The 25,682-nt window shown below is 34.3% G+C and overlaps 1 protein-coding gene across 1 annotated transcript in view; it reads left to right on the top strand.

The window, feature by feature from the left end:
• The window catches only part of Dcc (DCC netrin 1 receptor), a 1,083,530-nt gene that overhangs the window by 913,677 nt on the left and 144,171 nt on the right, over positions 1-25,682 (top strand). Inside the window, exon 15 of the mRNA XM_021150630.3 lies at positions 9,402-9,596. Within this exon, the coding sequence (XP_021006289.1) occupies positions 9,402-9,596 (195 nt within the window). The remainder of the gene's footprint in view (positions 1-9,401; positions 9,597-25,682) is intronic.

Below are 25,682 nucleotides of genomic sequence, written 5' to 3'. Positions count from 1 at the left end.
TGCATCTTCAGATGTGTGTTTCTTATTTCAAATACCCATATTGCTTAGGAAGTTAGCCTGACTATGATGGATCAACATGAAGACATTGTGAACACATTGATGTTGGGACTGGGAGCCAAAGGAACTTAACATTCCCCAAATCTCACAAAACTGAGTGAATTTTGTGGTATGTAACTTTTTAAAGATATTAATGCATCAAAACTGGGAAAATGATAGGTATTAAGCATTAAAAAAAATCTCTATGATAGAATTCAAAGGTGAGCAAATAAACTACACTCAAATTTATGGTGGAACTGTCTTATGTTACTCTGTAAGAAGAAATCCTGCCAAATGGACTTGAGCATATTAATATGTATTAATCATGCTGAAGAAGACAGAGCATGGATGTATCCATTTGTAATTTGGTATGTAGGAATCTAGGTTATTGAGAACTATAACAAATTCTACCAAAAATGAACTGCAAAATGCAGTACACTGAATGGAGAACAAGTGGGAATTTTTCCAAGTATCACTTCCTGACCCTATTTGGCAGTGCTATATAGAGCAGACAGTACACGGCAGATCATTTTTCATTAAATAGTGCTGGGAGAGACAGCCCTTTCTGATTACTAGGAAAGAGGAAAAAGCACCAATAACTATATTTTTATCTTATTTCATTTCTACATGATTCTCTCTCACCTTTAAAATTCTTATTTGTAGAGGCAGTTTATATGAAATTATGATGATGATATATATATACATGCATACACACACACACATACACACACATTGACAGTTGTGTTTAACACTTTAGAAAATGCAGACTCAATACCCATATGTTTGAGTGTTATGTGCCAGGAAATGTTCTAGATGCAGGAGTTTGAGAATTTATAAAAGTGAAAGATAAACACCAATGGAATGATTATGTTAAATGGTAAGTATAAAAATATAATAAATCCTATAGAAAAAGTAATAGGGAAATGATTTGGGGAAGTCTGGCTACCCTGACAGTTGGTTAAGCTGGTATCCAGACAGGTGTGTCCTCCAGAGCTATTAGGCATACCATGGTCATGGATATTTGGCTGACCTTTCTGGAAGTGTTGGGGCTCCTTGTCACCCTTTATTGCATTAAAAAGTGTCAGTCTGTATGCATGCCTGAAGGTTATTCCATCATTACAAAAAGAGGACTGTAAATGCAAGCCTTTTCTCTACAGAGATATTTAATGGGATTTTTATCAATCGGATAAGTTCCTAGTGGCCAGAAGTAAGACATCTATCATGACTGTGTTAGAACTAGACATTCTGATTAATAGTATAGGGCCTACTTGCTATAATATCAAAGTCAAAAAATTGACCACAATTCAGAAAAGTAAATTCTGCTTTACCTACTCACTTAGTATAAAACAGAGATGAAAAATTCTCCTTTATTCTTCATAATAAGATTTTTCCCATGCACATGAGATAATTCTCACTGGATTTACATGATACTCAAATTTATCATGACTCAAAACTGTTTCTCTGCGAGATGCAGAGAATAGACTTTCCCTGCACTGTTTAAACTAAAGACTTCACAAAAACTGCCCAAACACCTGGTTAATGCCTTTTGGTAGCCTCTGTTCTTTTTGGTCTTTGTCTCAAGGTTTCCTTGAACTTAATAAAGCAATCCATTGAAAATATTAACTAGACCACACGTGTATTCTTGTCAGGAGACACCACTTAGCACATTTCTACCTCACTTAACGTTCAGTGTTCACAGGATCTCTCGATCCCTTTCCTTCTTCTTTACTCCTCTCACTTCCAATTTCTCTTTACACTAGCAGTGTGTGTGTGTGTGCTCTACACAAGTAAGTGTCAATGCAATATTTCCAAAGTTTTGTTTATCTGATAATTCTTAATGGAAAAACTGTTAAAACTCTTCAGAAAACACAGAACAAAATGTTTTGGAGTCAATGAGGTCTTGTTAAGGATGCCAGAAATTTTAATTGAATTCTTGGATGATCAAAGAGGGTGTAACAATCAAGTACAGATGCAATTCATAGTGGCTTTAGCATTGTTTGTACTACCACTAAAGTCAAAGACAAAAACAACAGCCCACTACTCTTTCTTTTCCACATTTTCATTGTCTTAAGTATTGACTAATTTATTGGATGACTGATTGAGTTCTTCATTAGCTATATTATTAATTTTCCTTATTCTTAATCTACTGTGTAGAAGACTACTCAGAAAATGTTTTAATTGGCTCATAGTAATGTCTATATTTCTGGGGGATCTGATACTTTAACACATGTATAAATTAGATAATATTTATTCAGAGCAAATGTCTAGCTTCTCATGTAATTTAGAGTAGAAATATTCTCCAATATATAATCATTTTATTATTTATTGCACAGTGTATATGCAATAATGTATATGTTTGTGTATGTATGTGTGTGTGCATGCACATATGTGGGTATATGTATACAGCATGACACAGTTCTGAGGATAAAAGAACAACTTCTGAGTGGCAGCACATTGCTTGCTTTGCTCCCACCACTTTGGATACCAAGCTCAAGGCATCGGGTATTGCAGCAAAGGGCAATCCTATGTTAACCATCTTCCTCTCCCATCTCAATTGTGAAAACAGACACGATATAAAACTTGCTGTAGTCTTACATGTTTTAAAAACCTATATTTAAACACTTCAATCTCCCTCCTTCTAGCCCACCATACAAAGGTAATGGAGAAAAGATATGTGCTTTATGAATTATAACAGCAGTAAAGTTGTAGTTATGAATATATCAGCTAATTGTAGGGTTGGGAGTAACCATAAGAGGAGGAACTGTAGAAGTGGGTCACAGCATTAGGAATGTTGAGAACTGCTGAATTAAACAGTAACTGTAGTTTCTCTCTTTTCTACCTGGCAACTACAGTTCTACTACATGGCTCTTTAAATTTGAGGATTCAAATTCACATAAGTGGAATGGTTTCTGTTCCTTGGTGGATATACAATTTAACTTCTTCGCCCATATTGGCGTGTTCAAAATCGCTTTCCTCTTAAGATGAAGAGTGGTTTATTGAACGGATTTGTCATATTGTGTTTACACATTCATCTATCGATTGACACAGGGGTTATTTCTACTTTGGGTCAATTGTCAACAAAGTAAATATTGCTTCTATGAATATGAGTATGAGAAATATATGCACAATCATATTGAGAAAATCAGTTTGTAATCATGTCTATTAATATTTGGGGAACTTTCCAATTTGTAGTGACACTAATTTACATCCTTGCTGGCTAACTCACTTAAATTTTCTATCTAGCCCTCCATGCCTAAGGTTTCTGTAGCTTCTTCAAAGACCACACATATTCCTTAGCTGATCTTTGCAGTGAGTGTTTTCATTGCTTCAAACATTGCAAATTTCCAAGACTGTCTCTTCATGAACACTCAGGTTAGATTCTAAAAGGAAAGGTCTTTTTGTATCACGAACTGTTATAAAATAATTTATCATGTTCTCCTAATTTCTTTTTAAACTCTGTTTACCTATTTTTTTTAATTCTTTCATTGATACAATCTCTACCTCTAGAATTGGCCTATTAGAGATGTTATGTATGACTGACATGTAAAAATTGCTAATTACCTAACATCATCCATTATTAGAAACCTATCATCATTACTCAAAGACAACATGTGTATTATAGAAACAAATGAACTAAGAGACTCTAGAATCACATGACTTCATTAAGCATTCCTCCAGACTTCCTTGTCATGATCATAATGTAGGTAAAACACTTAGGCATCAATAACTTGAAAAATTCTGATAACTTGTGATACCTTCAGTTTTTTATTATCTCAATAATTATTCTGGAAATTTCTTTTCTTTACATATACAGTCACAATCCTAGGGTACATATACAGTCACAATCCTAAGGATAATTATAAAACCTTTCAAGTACATATAGGCAGAAAGTTTCAAAATTGGACAACAAATACATGGTGCTCCTATCATGTACTTTTTATTGAGAAATTATTGAATTGATAATTTTATAGTTCATTGTAATAATAAATGCTTTTCTAATCTATGGGGTAAAATGTATGAGGGAAAGTCCATTCTGAAGAATAACTGGGAAACTGTCATTTCTGTGTTACACTAAAAGAAAGAGAGTAGGTAGGGTGCTGGAGAGATGGCTCAGATATTAAAAGCATTGGCTGCTCTTTAAGAAATCCTTAGTTCAGTTTGATTCCTAGCAACCACATTGTGCCTCATAACCATCTGTAATGAGACTTGGTGTCCACTTCCAGCCTCTAGTCAGAGAGAGAGAGAGAGGGAGAGAGAGGGGCGGGGAGAGAATATGAATTGGCTGTTATTATGGACAATTTACTCTCTTAGGTATTATGTTTAGAAGGCCATATAATATATAATGAATCACATTTCCTGGTTCTAAACGTCCATTGATATATTTATTTTTTCTATACTTATGATCTTAACTGATTGGTAAAAAAAAAAAAAAAAATCCATGAGGTTTAGAGATGGAGAAATGGTGTACATTCCCTTATACCTACAATCCTGTTTTTTCACAATGATGAAATCATCTTGAAGAGTGTATACAACACTAAAAGTATTTCAATTCAACGAAGGATAAGGAGAAGCCCCAACAGGTCCTGAAGGGCCAGTTGAACATTGTTCTATTTTCCTCAAATTCTGGTAATTATGCTCTGAAGATTCTAACTTAACCAATACAGGGAAATCATTCCATGGTTTGCAGAAAACTGAAGTAATAGTTATGGTTCTAGAATATTTTTATTTTCTCTTTTATTCTAAAATCGATTATCTATTCAAAACTATTACCATTCAAACAATTGATTTACTTCTTTTAAAACATAATGATTTCAGGGTGTGAAATAGATGATGCTGGAGTCAGTACAGTGTTCAGTACATACGCATGAGGGCCTGATCATGACTCTCTTGCATAGAAAAATGCGCAGGGCAGCCTGAGTCTTGGATGGTAGTGGTGGGGATGAGGATCACTGAGGCACACTTGACAGCCTGTCTAGTGAGATAGTGGCTCCAGGATTAGTGAGAGACCCTTTCTCAAAGAAAAATGAAGCTGTACTTGAATAAATTTTATGTAAGCATATGGCTTATATATGCACACACACCCACACATGATGATATGCATGGATGTGTACACACACATACACACACACATACTTAAATACAGAAAGTCTTTATAATATTCAGTACTTTTTTGAGATAAAATTAAGCATATTTTCATGTTTTAACAGTTATTTTAAAACTTAAATATGTTAAACAGGATGGATTATGAATATATTACAACTCAAGGACATTTTCAAGACTGTACCAATGGAGTTGCAAAATATTAAGCCATCCATTTCATCCTTTTTACTACTTAGAGAAATATTTTGCAAACATTGTGTTTTAGTCATAAAGGTTTATATCCACATTTTGAGATATAATTTTTATGATGCTTTTGCATATTATATAGGAGTCTTCTTTATGCAAGAAAAATAATAGCTTGTCCCTGCTTACACACAAAAGAACATCTTCAGGAGAATTGAATCATATTTAGAAAATTCTGTTAATATAACACCTTTTATCTCTTTTGGAATGATTTATATACGGTAGCTACTGTCATAACTTTGAAGAGCATTCTTTCACCATAAACACTACAAATGTCAAGTAGAATATGAATAAAATTAGTATTTAGGGATATGGTTATCTTTTAATATCAAAACACAAAGGAAAGATACTCTAGTGTTACCTCGAGTGATCAAATTATTTAAAATTATTTGATGAGTTAACTTTCAAAAATTTTAGACAAAGAAAAATAAAGGACACTATTGTTTGAATGAGGTTCAAATTACCTCTATTTTTGAGTAACTTGTTAATTTATAGGAACTATGTTGAAGTATTTCTTGGCCTATCAGGATGGTCACTTGTGTTTCTCATAGAGCTTAACTGATTTTATACATTATATCTATCTCTCTCTCTCTCTCTCTCTCTCTCTATATATATATATATATATATATATATATATATACATATATATATGTATATATATTCTATCAAAATATGTATCATAATTTATTGCCTATGCATAGTCAATCAAAATGTCTATCATAAGTAACTATAAATATATTTTTACATCTACATTTTTCTCGTTATGTTATACATTACAAGAATTTGGGTTATGTCAACTATTTCCACCTTGTCCAATATTCTATTCATAGATATATGGCCCTCTTGTCATAGCTGGCCCTCTTGTCATGTTGTCAACATGACATAGGCTAGACTCTCAGAAGAGAAAACTACAACTGAGAAAAGGTCTCCATAAATATTGGATGCCTTCCTGAGGCTCACATGGACTGGGTTTCACCTAAGAGGCAAGCAGGGGCTGAAAAAGAGAGGGGAACTAGGACGTTGAGAGAAAAATGGAGCTAAGTCAAGATTCCTGATCAAAGCTCAAAATTTTTAAAGAAAACTGTGCTTATAAAGCAAGGGAGGCCCATCCCCTGCTAATCCATTCTTGGAGCCTGGAACCAGTTGCAGGTGACAATGTGCAGGATAGGGTGTAGTCTCCTGAATAGCTCAGGGGCCTCTCAGCAGGTAGCAGTATCTTGAAGGAGAACAGCAGCAGAAACTGAACAATAGAGCCTTCTAGGCAGGAAGGCTCCACCCTAGGTAATCTCCTTCCTGGCAGCAAGGTCAAGGTCTGGATCAGCCTGCTTCAGGCTGGGGGTGGGGGGAGGGAGGTTTACACATAAAGTTGTCCATAAGGCTATGGCTGTAGGGCGTTTTATTGATTAATGATTGATGTGGGGGCACCCATGCTCATTGCAGGCACTGCTATCCCTGGGCAAGTGGTCTTAGGATGTACAAGAAAGCAAACTGAACAAGTACTACCAGTAATCAGTATTCTTTATGCCCTCTTCCTTCTGAGTACACTCAGGATGGAGTGTACCATGAGAATTATAATCTAAAATAAACCCATTCCTCCACAAGTTGTTTTTGGTCATGGTGTATTTTTTTCAATCTTTTTATTTATTTATTTATTTATTTATTTAATACTTCAGATTTTATTCCACTCCCGGTCCACCCTCCAACTGTTCCATATACCATACCTCCTCCCCACCCCCTGTCTCCACAAGGATGTCCCAGTCCCTGCACCCCAACCACACCAGACCTCTAAACTGTCTGAGGCCTCCTGTCTCTTGAGTGTTAGGTGTATCTTCTCTGACTGAATCCAGACCGGGTAGTCCTCTGCTGTATGTGTATTTGGGACCTCATATCAGCTGGTGTATGCTTATGCTGCCTGGTTGGTGGTCCAGTGTTTGAGAGATCTCGGGGTCAAGGTTAATTGGGACTGCTGGTCCTTGGACAGGGTCGCCCTCCTCCTCAGCTTCTTCCAGATTCCCCCTAATTCAACCACAGGGGTTAGCAGCTTCTGTCCATTGGTTGGGTACAAATATCTGCGTCTCTTTCAGATGCTTATTGGGTCTTTTGGAGGGCAGTCATGATAGGTCACTTTTTGTGAGTGCTCCATAGCATCAGTAATAGTATCACGTCTTGGGACCTCCCCATGAGATGGATCCCACTATGGGCCTGATGCTGGATATTGTTTTCCTCAGGCTCCTCTCCATTTTCATTCCTACAGTTCTTTCAGACAGGAACAATTATGGATCACAGATAGGACTGTGGGATGCCACTCCCCTCTCTCACTTGATGCCTGATGTTTCATCATAGCAAAAAAAAAAAAAAAAAAAAAAAAAAATTCTAAATAATAAAATAAAAACAAAGCAAAGCAAAAAAAAAAAAAGACTTATATTCCAAACATGTGAGATTCTGTATAAATATCTATAATAATTGAACAAGTATCAACGTCTTTTAGGGATGCATATAGTCATAATTCAAAGTGATGACGTAACATCATCATGTTACAACATCAAAAAGGAACAATCATGTCAAGTTGGTAGTAAAATTCATTATTGCTCTATACTGTCTCTTTAAAAGAAAAAAAAGGTAGAGGATTGTAGACATTCACTAATATCCAATAGCATTTGAGAACTTAGGTACTACTCATAATAAGAATTTTTATGCATTATCTCTCATTAAGTCTTTTCAATATGCTATGAAATTGTTCTCAACTTTATCTTCATTATACATCTGAGGGAATAGAGGCTTACAAGTAAGGTTTTACAATCTTATAGGTAGAATCTAGTGTAGAATAGAATCTTAGCTATTTCTTAGCTTGAATTCAGCACTATCTAGCATGTCAATTTAACTAGGTATATGAATCTAGTGAATGATAGAACATGGTGTGAAAGCAAATTTCCCAACACCTGAGCTTAGATGTCTTCAACCCAGAGTGCTATCTACTTTCCTTTAATAATATATTTTAACAGAGTCAGCAAATAATAGACCACATTTGTTTTGAGTCATGCTGAGCAGGTCACAACCCTATCTTGTTCACCTTAACAATCCGTCTCATTAAAATACTTTACTTTTATTTTTTTAATATTGAAGATTGGAAATATGCTCATTTGTGTGGAAGTTCATTGAGACAAGAAGAAAATGTCTGGATTTCAGGGGACTGACACCCCTAATATTGATCTCCTTTACAGGAGCAGTACAAGTTCTCAATAGCTGAACAATCTATCCAACCTATTCTAAAGATTTCTGAAAACAGAACTGGCACAGATATTTCTGATTTTTATTTAAATTGAATAAGTCATTCTTGGACAAGACAGTTTTTTCATATTCTTTAATTTTCAGTTATCTTGTTTGCCCTAAATTTTCAATGTATTGCTGATGCTTAAGGAAAAATATATGAAGAACAAAATAAACTATTAAAATAAAAAATGATACTACATGTGTCTTAAAAAAAAGTAATGTTTGGCAAATTAGATGTGGGAGGATATGGTCAAAATATGTTGAATGGAATTCAAGAAATTTCTTGATATGACAGGAGAGATGGTTTGACCAGTAGTATGCTGATAGACAAGTATGAAGTCCTGTGTTTGGATTCCCAGCATGAATGAAAAACTGGGTCCTCGGGTACACTTCGTAAAGGGAGCAAGGCAGATATTCAGAGCATTCTGCATAGCCAGGTTAATCAGTGAAGAGCAAGCATAGTGATAAAGTTTTTCATATAAAAGATGGTGGAAGTCTATAAAGGAAGACACCAAATAACTACCTCTAGTAGTATCTATATATGGGTAAACACACACACACACACACACATACACACACAAACACATACACACACACACACACTCCTGTAACAAACATGGAAAGTGTGGTAGGTGCTAGAAAAGAAGTACTCTGGTTAACAAATGATCCATAAATTTCATCTGTGTGCAATATTTGCTATTTTGTTAACTCTGAAATGACGCTTGCTGATGAGATCTGTCTTTTAATCCTAGAGTCTCAAGTCCCTGACCAGCCGAGTTCTCTTCACGTGAGGCCCCAGACAAACTGTATCATCATGAGTTGGACACCTCCTCTCAACCCAAACATTGTGGTGAGAGGCTATATTATCGGCTATGGTGTTGGCAGTCCTTATGCTGAGACTGTGCGCGTGGACAGTAAGCAGCGGTACTATTCCATTGAGAGACTAGGTAAGTAGCTTTTGTTTATTTTACTACCAGAAGAAGGTGGGATATTATCCATTATTTTATTTTTTATCAAGATGGCTTCGTAGATTATGGTTTCAGCATGTACCATGAATTAGTTAAGTCACTTTACACACACACACACACACACACAAGGTCATATACAAATGTACACATTCTGTCTCTCCTCCCTCAATTCAATGTAGGCACTCTGCTCTAGAGTGCTCTCTGATGAAAAGGTTCATTCTATGAGCCTTTCCTTATATGCATAGGGCTTACAAACTGCATTGAATAACTTTTCTCTTTCTGACCATCCTTAAAATTCTCTAATCTTCATAATCTTTGTAAAAGAAAGATAATATATATATATATATATATATATATATATATATATATATATTATAAAAGGGGCTGCTTGGCCACTCCTCTCTTTATTTACGCGCTCACCTTTCTTTTTTTTTTCTTTTCTTTTCTTTTCTTTCTTTATTTATTTATTCATTTATTTATATTATTAGGTATTTATTTCATTTACATTTCCAATGGTATCCCAAAAGTCCCCCACACCCTCCCGCACCCACTCCCCCACCCACCCACTCCCACCTCTGGGCCTTGGCGTTCCCCTGTACTGAGGCATATGAGGTCTGCATGACCAATGGGCCTCTCTTTCCACTAATGGCTGACCAGGCCATCTTCTGATACATATGCAGCTAGAGACATGAGTTCTGGGGGGGGGGGGCTACTGGTTAATTCATATTGTTGGTCCACCTATAGGGTTGCAGATCCCCCCAGCTCCCTGGGTACTTCCTCCAGCTCCTCCATTGTGGGCCCTGTGATCCAGAGTGCATCATCCTGAGTGAGGTAACTCAATCACAAAAGATCTCACATGATATGTACTCACTGATAAGTGGATATTAGCCCAGAAACTTAGAATACCCAAGATATAAGATACAATTTGCGAAACACATGAAACTCGGGAAGAACAAAGACCAAGGTGGATACTTTGCCCCTTCTTGGAATTGGGAGCAAGGCACCCATGAAAGGAGCTACAGAGACAGAGTTTGGAGCTGAGACAAAAGGATGGACCATCTAGAGACTGCCATACCCAGGGATCCATCCCATAATCAGCCTCCAAACGCTGACACCATTGAATACACTAGCAAGATTTTGCTGAAAGGACCCTGATATAGCTGTCTCTTGTGAGACTATGCCCAGGCCTAGCAAACACAGGAGTGGATGCTCACAGTCAGCTATTGGATGGATCACAGGGCCGCCAATGGAGGAGCTGGAGTGATTTGCAACCCTATAAGATAATATATTTTAAAACTTCATGGTACCTATGATAGAGACTTCTGGGTTTTTTGTTTTTGTTTTTGTTTTTTGTTTTTTAATCTTAGTTGTCCAATCATGGTGACTTGTTTGCTTCAACATCTGTAGAAAAAGCTTTGTGGCTATGCCGTTTTGATTGTAACATGTGATGGAAAGAAGAATTTTCAATCAAGGCCATAAATCTCTTCTGTGTGTTTTTTTCCTTCATAATCCAAATCTCTTGTTAGCGATGGCTTTGTTTTTTTTTTTTTTTTTTTTTTTTTGCATGAAACCAACGCTTCTGCTGTGTCCCTGTATAAAGTCAGCTATGTATATAAATCTTCAGTTCATTTTATGCTGATTTTCTATGGTGTGCTAAGGGTTTGTATCATTAGCAGAGGGAAATGATAAATAATATATCAGGATGCCAATAAGTTAAGTAATTGTCACAAAGTAAAAGATAAGTTCATTCTACCTGTTGATTTAAAGCCGAGTTACTGGCAGTGAAATGCTTTGACCTCTTTGGAAATGAAACTTGATTAGGGGTGGGAAGCTCTAGTCATTTGCAGTGTCCCTCACAAACAGAACATTTGTGATGAGAAGCCTCATTTGAATCTGAATAGCTAAAATGCAGTAGTAAGAATAGATTCTATCAATGCAGAAATAAAATTGCACCAATCCATTTTCTCTGTAATTGCTCCAAACACTAATGAGAGAATCACCTACTGAAACTGGCCACAATTAGAGTTAGCTTGGCATTTAAAATAATATTCCCCCAGTCAGTTTCAGGGTATGAATATAAGGGCAATCACAAAGCTCATATTTTATGGCCGTCAAACCTGTGTCAGGGGACTCTCAGTTATCCATTATTCAGAATACACCATCTCTGACAGTGCATCTTTATTCCACTAACCAGACAAGGCAGGTTAGCATGCACGAGCTACTGACAGTAAGAATAAATGCATTGCAAAACAAGCAAAGCTGGAAAGAAAAACTACATGATTGCACTGTGTCCTTTCGTCATGGATTTTCTTCATTACAAAGAAATGAGAAAAATAGTGGAGGTTTCCTGTATTGTGAAATTAACATTGGTGCTTTCCCTAAATGTCAATCCAGATGAAGAACATCTTTTAAGATGTGTTCAAAAGAACAAAGAGAAAGGCTGAGGTGTATCTCAGTAGCCAAACCATGACTAGAAAGAAGAAGAGAGTAAGTGTGAGTTCAACTTTACTCATGAATTTGTATTTTACAGCTTATTTGGATAGAGAATTCATATTTATAGACACACATACACAAAGGCACACACAAAGCAACAAACATAAACATATATGCATACATACAGTGATCCTCAGATGCACACGTATACATACAAACAGATACACACACATATATGCACTCCTATGCTGCCACAGGGCATACTTTTAAGAAAATCTTAAAATACATATGTTGACATAAATATCAAATGAAAGCACACGTTGTTGGTTTTCATTAGGGTGTGTAGAGTTATATAAATAGAGGTGTGTGAATCAACTTGTAACTTGTGCAAAGATCACAGTTTCATGTCTGTCCACAGACTCTGAGATGAAATCACTAAATGCTTCTGTTATGATGTTATGCACTAAAATAAGTGTGATGTCCCTGTAACAAAATACCTCAGCCAACCATATTGGGTTGATTACATTTTCAAGGGTTTGATCACATTACTGTGTAGAGGAATATCAGGGGAGCAGCTTCATCACAGAAGCAGGAAGCAAATATCTTTGCTCCACTATGTCTCCCTGTCTCTTTCATTCTACCTGGCTCACCGTTGATGGAACATTTCTGCCTACAGTTAGGCTTTGTCTTCTTTACCTTGTCTAGATATACCCTCCTAGACACAGTAGAGGTATGCTTTACTGATATCCTAAGCATCTCTCAATTCAATCAGATAAATACACAAGTTATATCAATATTAATCATTAACAACTATCATAGAATTGCTTAAGGAAATACACTTATATAAATATTTATAGTATTAAACCCATAAAATTGTCTAACATCTATTTTTCTTGTGATAAGTTGCCATTTTATATTTTCTTTTATTGAAAATAGATTTTGTGCATAGGGCATATTCTGTATACAATTTCCTTAGCATATTCTATTTAAAGAAAGGAAAATTTTAAGTACTGCAGAACAGTTACATAATTAACATTAAGAAAATTCTTAAATAATTTTGCATAATGTTAGTCATAACTTCAAGCACTGATTTTGTGTTTGAGACTACATGACAATTGCTTGCTTTATGATTGGCAGATGAACCTCCTATTCTCTTAGAAGAGAACCAAAAATTATGAACAGCATTTTGCTTGTGCTCAATAATTATTCAGTATTTATATAAAGATATGTATAACCTACCTAGGGACTGGAAATATAATATCATTTGAAAAATATTTACTGTTACCTGATCAAAATGATTAACATGTCTTGAATGAGTGAACAGTCTCATTAACAATTTTTCCACCAGATATTTATAGTTAACCCAGTGACATTTTACTTTGTTGAATAAGGAGCTGTAGTGCCAGGTGTAATATACATTCATAATGAGATCTGCATGATTTGAATTTAATTACATTAGACTTACATATTTTGTAAAGAACTATATACCAATTGATATATCTATTTATCGTTCCTTATATGTATATATTACTTACTGGCATATAATAAGCTATACATTTAAAGTATTTATTTCTGAAATTAAAGAATTAACTGATATATAATGTATGATCTTTCTTTTACATCTCTTCCCTCATTTTTTAAATATTAGAAAGTTAGTAAATGCTTTTATTGGATTTATTCCTGTCAAATACGTTTTGGAAAAGGTTTTAAGTGGGATTGTGTATCAAATTTATTTTGAATGTTTAGTGTGAAAGCATAAATTTCATAACATTAACTGTATATCTTATACCTGTTTAATTCACCTGTTCTGTCAACTCTGTAGATGCTATGGAATTTCCCACTTAAGCAATAGAAAACCACGAGAAAAAAACTTAGCCTTATAGGTTCTGAGGCCTCCTGCGTTATTGAAATACTCAGTAAGAGCAGCGAAGTGTGAATCAAAGTGCCAGATGCAAGCATTTTTGGCTAATTTCTCATCTTGGGGAAAGTTTCAGTATTTGCCATGAAATTGGTCCTGGATTCTTAAATATGTCATTTATCTGGCATGTAGGAAAGGCTACACATTTCTGAGCTTTCAGGCAATTTTAGAATCACATTTTTAGAATGCTTTTAAAGTAGGCTTTCCATCTTAAAATTACATATTTTTATTTCTAGTATGACAAATTAAATTCATTTTGAAGGGAATCTAAATCTGAATTTCCCCTATGAAGTTATGTATAGTTATTATCCCTTTATTGTATAATTACTTTTGATTCATTTTTTTAAAAAACATTTATTTGTTTATTTTATGTAAGTACACTGTAACTATCTTCAGACACCCCAGAAGAGGGCATCAGATCTCATTACAGATGGTTGTAAGCCACCATGTGGTTGCTGGGAACTGAACTCAGGACCTTTGGAAGAGCAGTCAGTGCTCTTACCCCGCTGAGCCATCTCTCCAGCCCCCTTTTGATTCATTTTTATTTATTTAATTTTTTGTTTCATATTTGATGGTTATACTAGCCAACAATGCTCTTGTATTCTCTCTTTATTTTTAATTTGTTAATATTGACTGGCCTCAGAGTGAGTTTTTTCAAACTTGTTCTAATTTGTATTGTATTTCATTGTTCCTTGGTTTATTTAGAGTTTCATTGTTTGGGGTTTCTCTGTTTTTTATTATTTATACTATTATCTTTGCATATCTAAAACATATTCTTTTATAACAGTCCTTTTAAAATTATTGAGATTTATTTTATAGATTAACATAATGTAAACTTTTAGTTAAAATACATTTAAATACAATATATATTATATAGATTTTAAACTTTATCTACATGTCAATTTGAACTTAAAAGCACATTCTAAGCATGATTTTTAGATCTTAAATACATTGCTTAAGTTTTCTGATAAATATCTCTCTGGATATCTGAGTAGTCATCAAAATTATTTTGGAAAGTTGTTAAATCAATAAAGTTACAACTTTTATGACTAAAGACCAAATTATATCTGTACCCTAAATGTGTCTTTGCAATTAATCCCCATATTCTAGTTTTCTTAATATTTATTACTATTCTATTTATTAATAATATAGTCACTACAAGCAGAAGAGTATTACTCAAATAAAAGCTGAATATTCATATCTTTTTAACAACAGATGGAACTCTCATATCACAAATGATTAATAGAGAGGTACAGAAATATGTTTAGAATTTTATATTAAACTAAGCTAGACAGCTACGTATTTAAAACTTCCAGATTTCAATTCACATCTCTCGCTTCTTTTTGTTTGTTTGTTTGTTTTGTTGTTTTTTCTTTGTTTTTTCTGGCTTTTTTTAATTAAATATTTTCTTCATTTACATTTCAAATGCTATCTTAAAGGGATTTAATTATGTGTCTGAAATATGTTCTTCTCAATTATTGTCCTCATCATTCCTATTATCACTTCAATGATGCACTGCTAATCTAAATAGTATCAATATTTTTGAATACTCAGAAATATTTTAGTTTTTACCATTTAATTGAATATTTAAGATGTTTCACATAGCCCAGGACCATTACATTTAGGTCTACTTCTAATGGGTCATCCTTGAAAGAAAGTTGTTGTTATTGGTTTTTTTCTCCCATACCATATATATATATATATATTTGTTTTTGTTATTGAAGACAGGGCTTCTCTGTGTAGCCCTGGCTGTCCTGGAACTCATTCTGTAGACCAGGCTGGCCTCGAACTCAGAAATATGCCTGCCTCTGCCTCCCCAGTGCTGGGATTAAAGGCATGCGCCACCATGCCCAGCATATTTTTTTTCTGTAATCAGTTTCCCAATTGTCTCTTTGAGAAAGAATAGCATGCCTATCTTACAATCTATTTATGTACATAAGTTGAGATAATAACCATGGAGCCATATCAATTTTAATTAAAATATGCATGTGTGATAAAGGTATAATTTTTTTGTATTGTAGATTTGTAGTAGACTAATTTTTTTAACTCAGATATAGAAAATACATAATATTATTAAGTTCCTTGATTACTGAAAGTAATTGCCATAAATAAAATACAATAATTCATGTAAAAGACTAAAATATAAACTCACTATCTTAAATATAATCACATATTGATTATAATATCCTGGGTATGAGAACTCCACTTGTTTTCCAAAAGCACCATTTACCTAAGGAGGAGTGACAAGGGATAAGAAAATGTCAGGCCGTAAGATCTCATTCCTCTGACTACAACAAGAAGAAGGGCTATTATCTTCCTTTTTTTTTTTTTTTTTCAGGTTAGTTTCTTCTAAACATACAGGCATTTCCAGGCAGCCTTGAAGGACAGCTGCACAGCGATTCATTAATAATGCATTCACTCTATTTGTAACTCCTTTCTTACTCTCTACTCTCTGAGGTCCAAAAGAGGTGCATCATCTTATACCTGGTGAATTTTTTAAAGTTATTTGGAAAAATACATTACAAATGTTGAATACTATTATTGAACAAGAGGAGAAAAGATCATTTCATATGAGTAAAATATCTCTTTCCATATATATATATATATATATATATATATATATATATATATATAAAATGTACTTTCTCTATTCTTCACACAAAGAAATAAGTAATTATTTCTCTCCTGCAATCAGGACCCTATAAAATACTCGGTGGTTCATTCTTCCTACAAGTTTAGGATCAAGCATTCAAACAATAAAAATGTTTCTCACATCTTGTGAAGATTTCTAGAAAATGTCTTATTTGGGTTAAAAGTATTCTGATCCCATTCTCAATCTGCCTTACTCTTCAGTGTTTACAGACAGCTAGCTGTTCAGTGTATTTTTTTTTTTTTTTGCCAAGGTCTGTGAAACTATCAACAATTTATTTCTTCATCTTCCCCAGTGGCAGGTATCACCCTGGTTCTCAAAATGAAGGAAAGGAAAGATGCAATATAGATAAGGAAAGTCAAAGTTATTCTTAATTTAAATATATAATATATATGTCAAAATATACATTTAAATGTATATATTTAAATTAAACTAAATATATAATACATAAACATACTATCATAAATTTATGACTACTGTTTATGATTATTAATATTTATACACAAATAAAATTATAGTCAATATTTATCAGTATACTAGATGGAAATTATAATAAAGACTTGGCTTCTAGTGTAGAGAGACATAAATGGTCAAATACAGCCAGATTGTGTCAAGAGGCACTTCCCACATGAAAAAAATCAGATGTTTCTGGGAAATTAAAACCTGCCAGTTTACCAAAAAATTAAATATACTATAGTGACATAAGATGTTAGTCCTAAACATTCTTATTAAGTAGCATAAACCATAGATTTTATTGTATTTTATTTTTGGATGAGTGCTCGAGCTTAGACATAAAGTAATAGCATTTTATCCTATGGGGTATGCATAGAAATAACGCTGGGGAACATAAAACAAAAAGCAAAAGTAAAAGACTAGGGCATTTTGCTTTATTAAGCAGCTATACTAGTAAGCATTTTTTTCAAGTATTTTTCCCTTTCAGTTCTATCAAGTTCTAGTCCATGTATTTTGAAACTATGAAAGCCTCAGATGCTTAATTGTTAAGGATTATAGTTTCTTTCTGTTGAATTACCCAATTTTCCATATCTACACCATCCTACATTATCACGAGAATGATAATATCCTTATTCTAAAATGTATTTTGATATTAATACTACTACTAACAATAAATATGATTGTATGTCAGTGTTGACATAATGCTCCTACCACATAATCTTTTTCTGTTTTCCTACCTTATAAACACGTGTATTTTAATACATAGAGGATTCCTTATTGATAAGAAATAAAGGATGTTAGCCTGTTACTTTCTAAACTGACCTAGGCCCAAGGAAAACACGGCATTCAATCATTAAGGTATCTTTATACATAACATGTGGATTTTTTTTTTTTAGCTTAGAAGATTTTTCTCACTTTTATTGATTTTATATGTAATCTAGGTGTACATATAGGCATGCAAATGGGTTTCATTAAATGTGGGGGAAATTATCAACATTATCAATTTTCCCCAAATAGTGTTTTTTTTTTCCTGTTTCAAGTGATTTCTTGGGTTATGTGAATATTACAGTGCTCTAAGGTAGACTATTCACCTTCTATCTCTCTGCTTTTTGGTTTTAGTGTTTTGATATCTGTGTTATCTGGGGCAGTTTTCCTATTGCGTTTAAAGCCAGAGAGAGTTTTTGTTGTTTTCATTACTTTACTGACTGGGTATCCTACCTAACCTTGTCAGTGTTCAACATACTGTACATTGCATCTGCAAAGGGCATTTTTGTTCTTTACATTTCCACATGTGTGATATTTTCATTAAAATGCTGGATCTCCAGTATTCTTCAATGTGTGGAGTATAATATATGTTTTTAGTGTTCTTCCCAAATTATTTTTTTCTGTACTTTTTCAAAATCTCTTTTTATTCACTCATCCTCATGATGAATTACTTTTGTTAAGGCTTGCCAATTATGTGAGATTCCTAATCATGAGTGTGTGTGGGGGGGCTGTTGGATGTTTGAGATTTTGATATTGTTTTTAATATCCTTAAATTTGGCTCTAGGATGCAACTACTTGGAAAAACAAGCCCATTCTATTCCTTACCTTAGTGTCTTAAACGGTTAGTGTCTAATATCATGAAGTTAAATCCCTATGACTTCTTGATTCACATCAGGTTATGGAGAGCCCTGTGCCTTAGATTCTGAGAAGAGTAGGAATATCACTTCTATTCCTGTTGTGTGGTTTATGTCCTAGCCTTGTGAAGCTTCCTCACATCGTGGCTGAAAACAATTCAAATGAGGTCCAAAGGTAGAGCCCAAAGAACCCTGCAGTCTACTTCCCATCTCCTTACTTTCCCACACCCCTGACTGCTCTGTGGGTAGACTCTGTTCAGCAAAATTTCTATGTACTTTCTAGTTTCTTTCCCATTTGTTGCAGTCTGGAAACTCCAGGACAAAGATGGGGAATTAAAATGCTCATGTGATTTCTTCTCTCTCAGAAGTCAAAGATCTGCATGGCTCAGTAGCCAGTGTCACAAAACTGTTAAATATATACTTATTTTAAACTAAACTTAAGAGTAAATCCAGTCTCTATAAGTTCATTTCATTAGAAATGTGATCCTTTATACAATGGTGAAATCAGCGTTTATTATATCAGCGTACCAAACTTTTCAGCTTTTCAAAAACACCGGAGGCTAAGTATATTATACTTATCTCTTGGTATCTACCATTAATCTCATCAAGAATGAATCCTGTCATATTGCATTTTTCAGGAGTAAATTTAACTTGAATGCTCTTAGAAACGGGTCTTTTAGCCTGTGGAGAAATGAACCTTTATAACTCCCAGAGTGCATTTGAAGCTCAGTGAGTTCAGTATAAATTACATGTTAGCTCTGCATGCTCCCATCAAAAGAATCTCTTCATGCATATAATAAAAAAGTTTTGAGTTTATGACATGCAAACATTTTAAATAAGAAAAAAAATCAATTCACTTTGGTAGTATCAAGAAGAGTCAACATACATGAATAAAAATGAATGAGCAGCACCATGGAGTGGACATGTTATTATTTTGAAATGCAGTGCACTATATTAACAAAGTTCTGCTTGGTATTTTTGGAAAAGAATTATAGGAATAATTATGGAAAATGATTTTTTTTACCTGAAGTAAAAAATCATGACTCTGGATGCTCAATAAAAATAAGTCATTTCATGGTAGAGAAAGCAAGAAGGAGAGAAGAATTCCCTACTTATTTATCCTTAAATTTCATATTCAAAATGGATTTTTAGTTATGCAATAGAAAGTGCTGTTGTAGATTGTGAGATCAGTGCAGACCACTGGAAAGGCATATACGGAAGCTGTAGCAAACAGATTCGCAAGAAGGCAACTCATGGTTATTATGATCTTATAACTTTTATTTACACAGGAAATCACTGCTAATTTTCACATTAATATCAGTAATTTATTTGCTTCTTTTCTGTATTTTTATTATGCCTCCCTGACATTAAGACATATGTGCAATTTTTATATTCTTTATGGAAGAGGAATATGGAATCTAATTTATTATATATTATATTATATTATATTATATTATATTATATACAGTGCTAGTTTCTTAAAAATTCAAAGGCCCTGTCATGCTCAACTTAGTGTATTCCAATTCTCTTATCTTAAAAATGTGAATAAAATCAATAAAGAAAGCACATTATTATTTGATTCAGTTTCATTTTAAGATTTGTTTTGTCCATTTGGTAACAATTAATCAAACACTAACTGGGTCAGCTTCTTCACTTGCAGACTAGTGCTTAATTGGGAGGAAGATGGGTGCTAAAAGATAAATGTTGATCATATTTTGCCAAACTGATTATATAAAATTATGTACTGAATGACATTAAGAATAAGCACCATACAGAGGACAGTGACAAATACTAAGGAATGTAACGTGCAGGTTTCCAAATACATATCTCTTAAATAGAAAAAAAAAAGATACATCTCTTGCAGGGAGTAAAAGAAACACCACACTTTGTAAATTTTCTGCTTTGTGCATTTGTAATTTGAAATGTGACTTTGATATGAGATTGGCAGAAGAATATTATTCAAGATGAAAGCAGTAAAGTTTTTACTAAAAGTCTGGGTCAAACTCATTCCCCTGGTAAAAACATAAAAAAAAAGATGTCTAGGACTGTGCAGTCAAGGAGAAACAGGGAAAGCCCAAGGTCTAGTGAATAAACCAGTTGATCCATGAATACAAGTTCTTAAAAAGAAATTGTAGGATAACAAAGAAATTTTAAGAACTAGTTGGAAAAGGTTGAAAATTGTAACACTTGAGAAGTTTGAAATATTTTTTATTCCTTAGTTACTCTAGATCTCATAGTATGTATTTAATAATTACCTTTGTGTTGTAATGATTAAGGAAAATATTTTAGTGAGGAGTACTTTCATAGAATCTTTGCCTATTATTTTTATGAAACATGACTTTGCCTTGAAGCCAAATCTGGGCTACACCAGACTACTAAGTGCTGGGATTGAAGATATGCTGAACTATGTCTATCTATTTTCAAATATATTTTTGTATTTTATTTAAATATTTAAATATATATATATATATATATATATATATATATATATTTAAAAAACAATGTCATCTGGGGTCAGAAGTTAAGCTCTCCCACACCATAATTGTCATTATTAAATGGGCTAGCTCTTTAGTTAAAAAAAAAACAACTTAGTTTATTTAAAGCATTATTGCATAATTTCTTCCTCCATCTTCTAACTCTAACCTTCCCCCTTCCCCCTGTTCTCTCTCAGATTTATGGGGTTGCTGTGAATCTGAGAAAGAAAGAGAAAGAGGAGAGAGAGAGAGAGAGAGAGAGAGAGAGAGAGAGAGAGGTTTTCCAAGTAAGTTTATTGTTGCTTGTATATTTTAGGATTGACAACTTTGTATTGGATAATTCAATTAATATGGGGCACATTTATCTCTGAAGAAAACAAATTCTTCCTTTTGGCAGTCATTAATTCTTGCAATTCCATGAAGTTTCCTTATCTTCTTTGGTATTCCAATGGCTGTTGTCATTTTTCAGGTCTTGTTTGACATGCATAGTGTTGAGAATTCATGGGTGTAGCTTTCCTGCCATATTTAGAAGACTCGATTTTGCAAAAGTCTTTCTGGTCCTGTTGTATTTTCTACTCCTTCTTATGAGACATTCCCTCAACCTTAGGTATAGGGTATCTTACTTAGGGTTTTACTGCTGTCAACAGATACCATGACCAAGGCAAGTCTTTTAAAGGACAACATTTAATTGGGGCTGGCTTAAAGGTTCAGCGCTTCAGTACATTATCAACAAGCTGGTAGCATGGAAGCATCTAGGCAGGCATGGTTCAGGCAGAGCTGAAGGTTTTACATTTTCATCTGAAGGCTGCTAGTAGAAGACTGAATTCTAGGCAGCTAGGATCAAAGTATTAAAGTCCATGCCCACAGTGACACACCTACTCCAACAAAGCCATATTTCCTAACATAGCTACTCTCGGGCCCAAGCATATACAGCCCATCACATAGAGATTTGGGTTGTAGATGTGTCACTTAAGTTTGGGTACCTAACAGGGGTGTTCTCAACAGTATGACCTGTTGTTTATTTTTGTAACGGTCTCTGTATGCTGTAGAAAGAAGCTTTAAAGAGGTTTTAGTACTACACATATATGTGGGGATAAATCTACAACACATTGAGAATTGGTTTAGGAAATTGAGAATAGAATGTTCTATGGAGTGATCCATAGCCTGAATAATCATGGGTGATTGGTTAAGTTTACAGTACCAGATAAAACTTCTCTGATATATCAGAGGCTGTAAGTTAATTGTGAGGATGCAGAGGCCATTATTGAACTGTTAGGGACCTCTTGCTGCGTTGGTATTAGTACACAGGCATCACTGATGAGAAAGACTATTGCTTGTGTTCTTTCCTTGGAAGCTGCATAGCACCTTCCAATACTATGATAGAGTCCTGGGCAAGGAGGATTGGGAGTAAGGACCCAGCTCTTCTTTATAGACTCCTATGTCAAAAGTTTGTGGGTCTTCAGCAATAGAGAATTACCTCCAACTTCCAGGAGGCAATGAAAAAGCAACATCAATAGCCTATATTGGTTCGGGGGAGTTTAATGAGAGAATCATTGCTAGAATATTGTCATTGTTTTCAAAGCACTGTGAATGCATTACTTTGCTTCCCATTGACATGGTAAAGACCATAACCCAAAGCAACTCTGTGGTTAAGCATTTTGTTTGGCTTACATACCCTGATCACAGTCCACTGAGGGCAACTAATGAAGGAACACAAGATAGACACACCTTGATATAGGAACTAATGCAGAGACAAGTGAGTGGAGGAACTGCCTTATTCCCTATGTCTTACTCAATGCGATTTCTTATACAACCCATTGATAGCACTGACCATGGTGACCTGAGCCCTTCTACATCAATCACTAATCAAGAAAATGACCCAGATTTATTTGTAGGCAATTCTGATGAATTTTTTTTCTCTCAGTTGTGATTCCCTTTTCTCAAAGCTTTTGACAATTTGCAAAAACAAACAAACAAACAAACAAACAAGCAGAAATCCTAACTGACACAATGAATCATTTCTGTCATTTGCCATTTCTCCTCTTCATGGTGTCTGTTCTGAAGTCAGAGTCATGGAAATGAAAACTATCATGCGATTATTTAATTAACTGTAGTTACCACTGTGAAGAATTATGCCCTACAGTGTATTCATTTTATTTAAATTACTTGTTATAATTCTAGAATTTTTCAAAGGAAAGACTTATGCCACTTTAAAAACACGCCCTTTTAAACTTCTGATTGCATTTATTTTGTAGAGTTCTACTTGAATGCGTGCTTTTCTGACCCCAGATTTGTTCAATTTGTTTTCTTCAATGCACAATTTTCTTTATCTCTGTCACCTACATGGTATAAATCCTTCCATTTTCTTAAGACTATTTATGCCCACATGTTTAATTATTTGAATGGTGTTTTATATGGGAACATGCAAGTGAGCTTTGTGTAAAGAATTTTTAAACATTTAAAAAAAGGAGATAGTACATTCGTTTGGATTATTTATTTATCTAACAACTTTCATTTCTGAGATGTGAATGCTTTATGGGCATGCTTGAATTATCAATATTTTGTGTACAAATGTACAAATGTAAAACACAACGTGCCAGCCGGGCGTGGTGACGCACACCTTTAATCCCAGCACTCAGGAGGCAGAGGTAGGCGGATTTCTGAGTTCGAGGCCAGGCTGGTCTACAGAGTGAGTGCCAGGACAGCCAGGGCTACACAGAGAAACCCTGTCTCAAAAAACCAAAAAAGAAAAAAAAAAAAAAACACAATGCACATACAAGTTATAAGGGTGACAATTAAAGACAATAATAGAACAGAACCTATTACTCTAAGTATTTCTATCACTGTTAATCTTGGAACATAATAGTCATTGAATTACATAGAACAGTCTTATGAATCATTCATATGTTTTTTAAGATTATAAGATATTCAAGGTCATTGTTTATCAGAAATATTAACAGTATTTAGAAGTACAGTATGTTTCTTACAATTTTATGCACCTTGTCTAGATATTTTTCCTTAATCCATCTATTTGACGACCTTGTTGGAATAAAGTTGCAAACACCTAGTTCAGAAACATCAGATTACACCTTGCCTTAGTTTGTTTTCCCATAGCCAAAATAAAGTACTCTGACAACAGAGACTTACTGTAGAAGGATTTAAGTACAGTTAGTTTATAGGTACATTTCATCTTCCCAGAGAAGTCAAGACAATAAGAGCTTTAGTAACAATCACGATTCATTTTGTAGATGGCTGATTTTGTGTTTACTGCACCATTGCAATTTGTGTATAGATCAGAAAGTAAAAACAACTATAAATCAGATGTGCAAATTATTATTAATTAATATACCACTCCTTTCTTCTGGAGTCACTAATGTTGTATGCCAGTGATATAGACTGATACTTGCAAGTTGTAATCTTAGGATGGAAAAGATTGAACTGTTTATATATTCTTTGGCATGAATCAATTTCTTAATAAGTAGTAAGCAAGTGACAGTTTAAAAACCAGTAATATTTTTTGTGTGTGGTGTTGACTCTAGTGTATGATAGGAAATTTTTCTGCCACTGGTTTATACCTACAACCCCAAATGTTTAATGTCTAATGTAAATTTCCTTAGAGGAAAGAACTTAGTGAAGATTCATCTCTGAACTTTTAAACCCTGTAAATATGACCTCTTTCTGAAAAAGAGTCCTCACTAATGGATTTATGTAAAGGATGTTTAGCAGGGTCACACCAGATTATCCAGTGAGTTATAAATTGCATGATAGTGTCCATCAAGAATACACACATTGGCAAGACAACATCAGAACAATGAAGTAAACACCAAGGGGAAGCACCCAATGGCAAGGCAGCAGAAGAAATGAGGTGAAGACCAATAGGAGACTGGAGTGATGTAGTAAACAAGAACACTGAACCCACTAAAACCCAAACAGAGCAAGGAGGAGTTCTGTCCCGGAGCCTGTGGCTCAGTTAGTGACTGCTTGTAAATCTCAGATCCTATAAACTTCAAGAGAACAATCTCTATTGTTTCCATGGTATAGTTGCTACTTTCGATATTACATTAATTTTCCACTCAATATCCTAAACTTTTAAGGCTGAATTTCTGAGTCAAGTATATCCGACTTCCTAAGGCAAAATGAATATAGTTATAAAATTGACAGGTTCAAAAAGAAGGCACAATACCATACTAGGACATTCTGGGAGTATCAAGGCATGGTGGTGTCTAGGTGATGAGATTGCAGGAACTAGTCATTAAGGCATTCCAAAGACAAGTTACCTTAGCCATCTAGAATTCTGTTCCACTTGGTCAACTTCTTCAGCTTTTCATTTAAATCCCAGAAGATTCATGCCAGAAAATGAATACAAAATTTACACTGGCTTTGTTTTAGAGTTGGAAGGCTTTTTGTTTCTAACAAGAAAAAAGAAAGGAAACAAACAAACAAACTTCTTGAATGAAACACATTGGTTGCCTTACAGAGACAGTTGTCCTGAGGATAAGGCTCAATTAGAGCAGAGTA

This window comes from Mus caroli, unplaced genomic scaffold, assembly GCF_978045245.1.
Source record: "Mus caroli unplaced genomic scaffold, Mus_caroli_1 scaffold_19, whole genome shotgun sequence".
NCBI lineage: Eukaryota > Metazoa > Chordata > Mammalia > Rodentia > Muridae > Mus > Mus caroli.
Note: the sequence above shows the minus strand (reverse complement) of the source record. Positions and strands in the feature narration are given on the sequence as shown.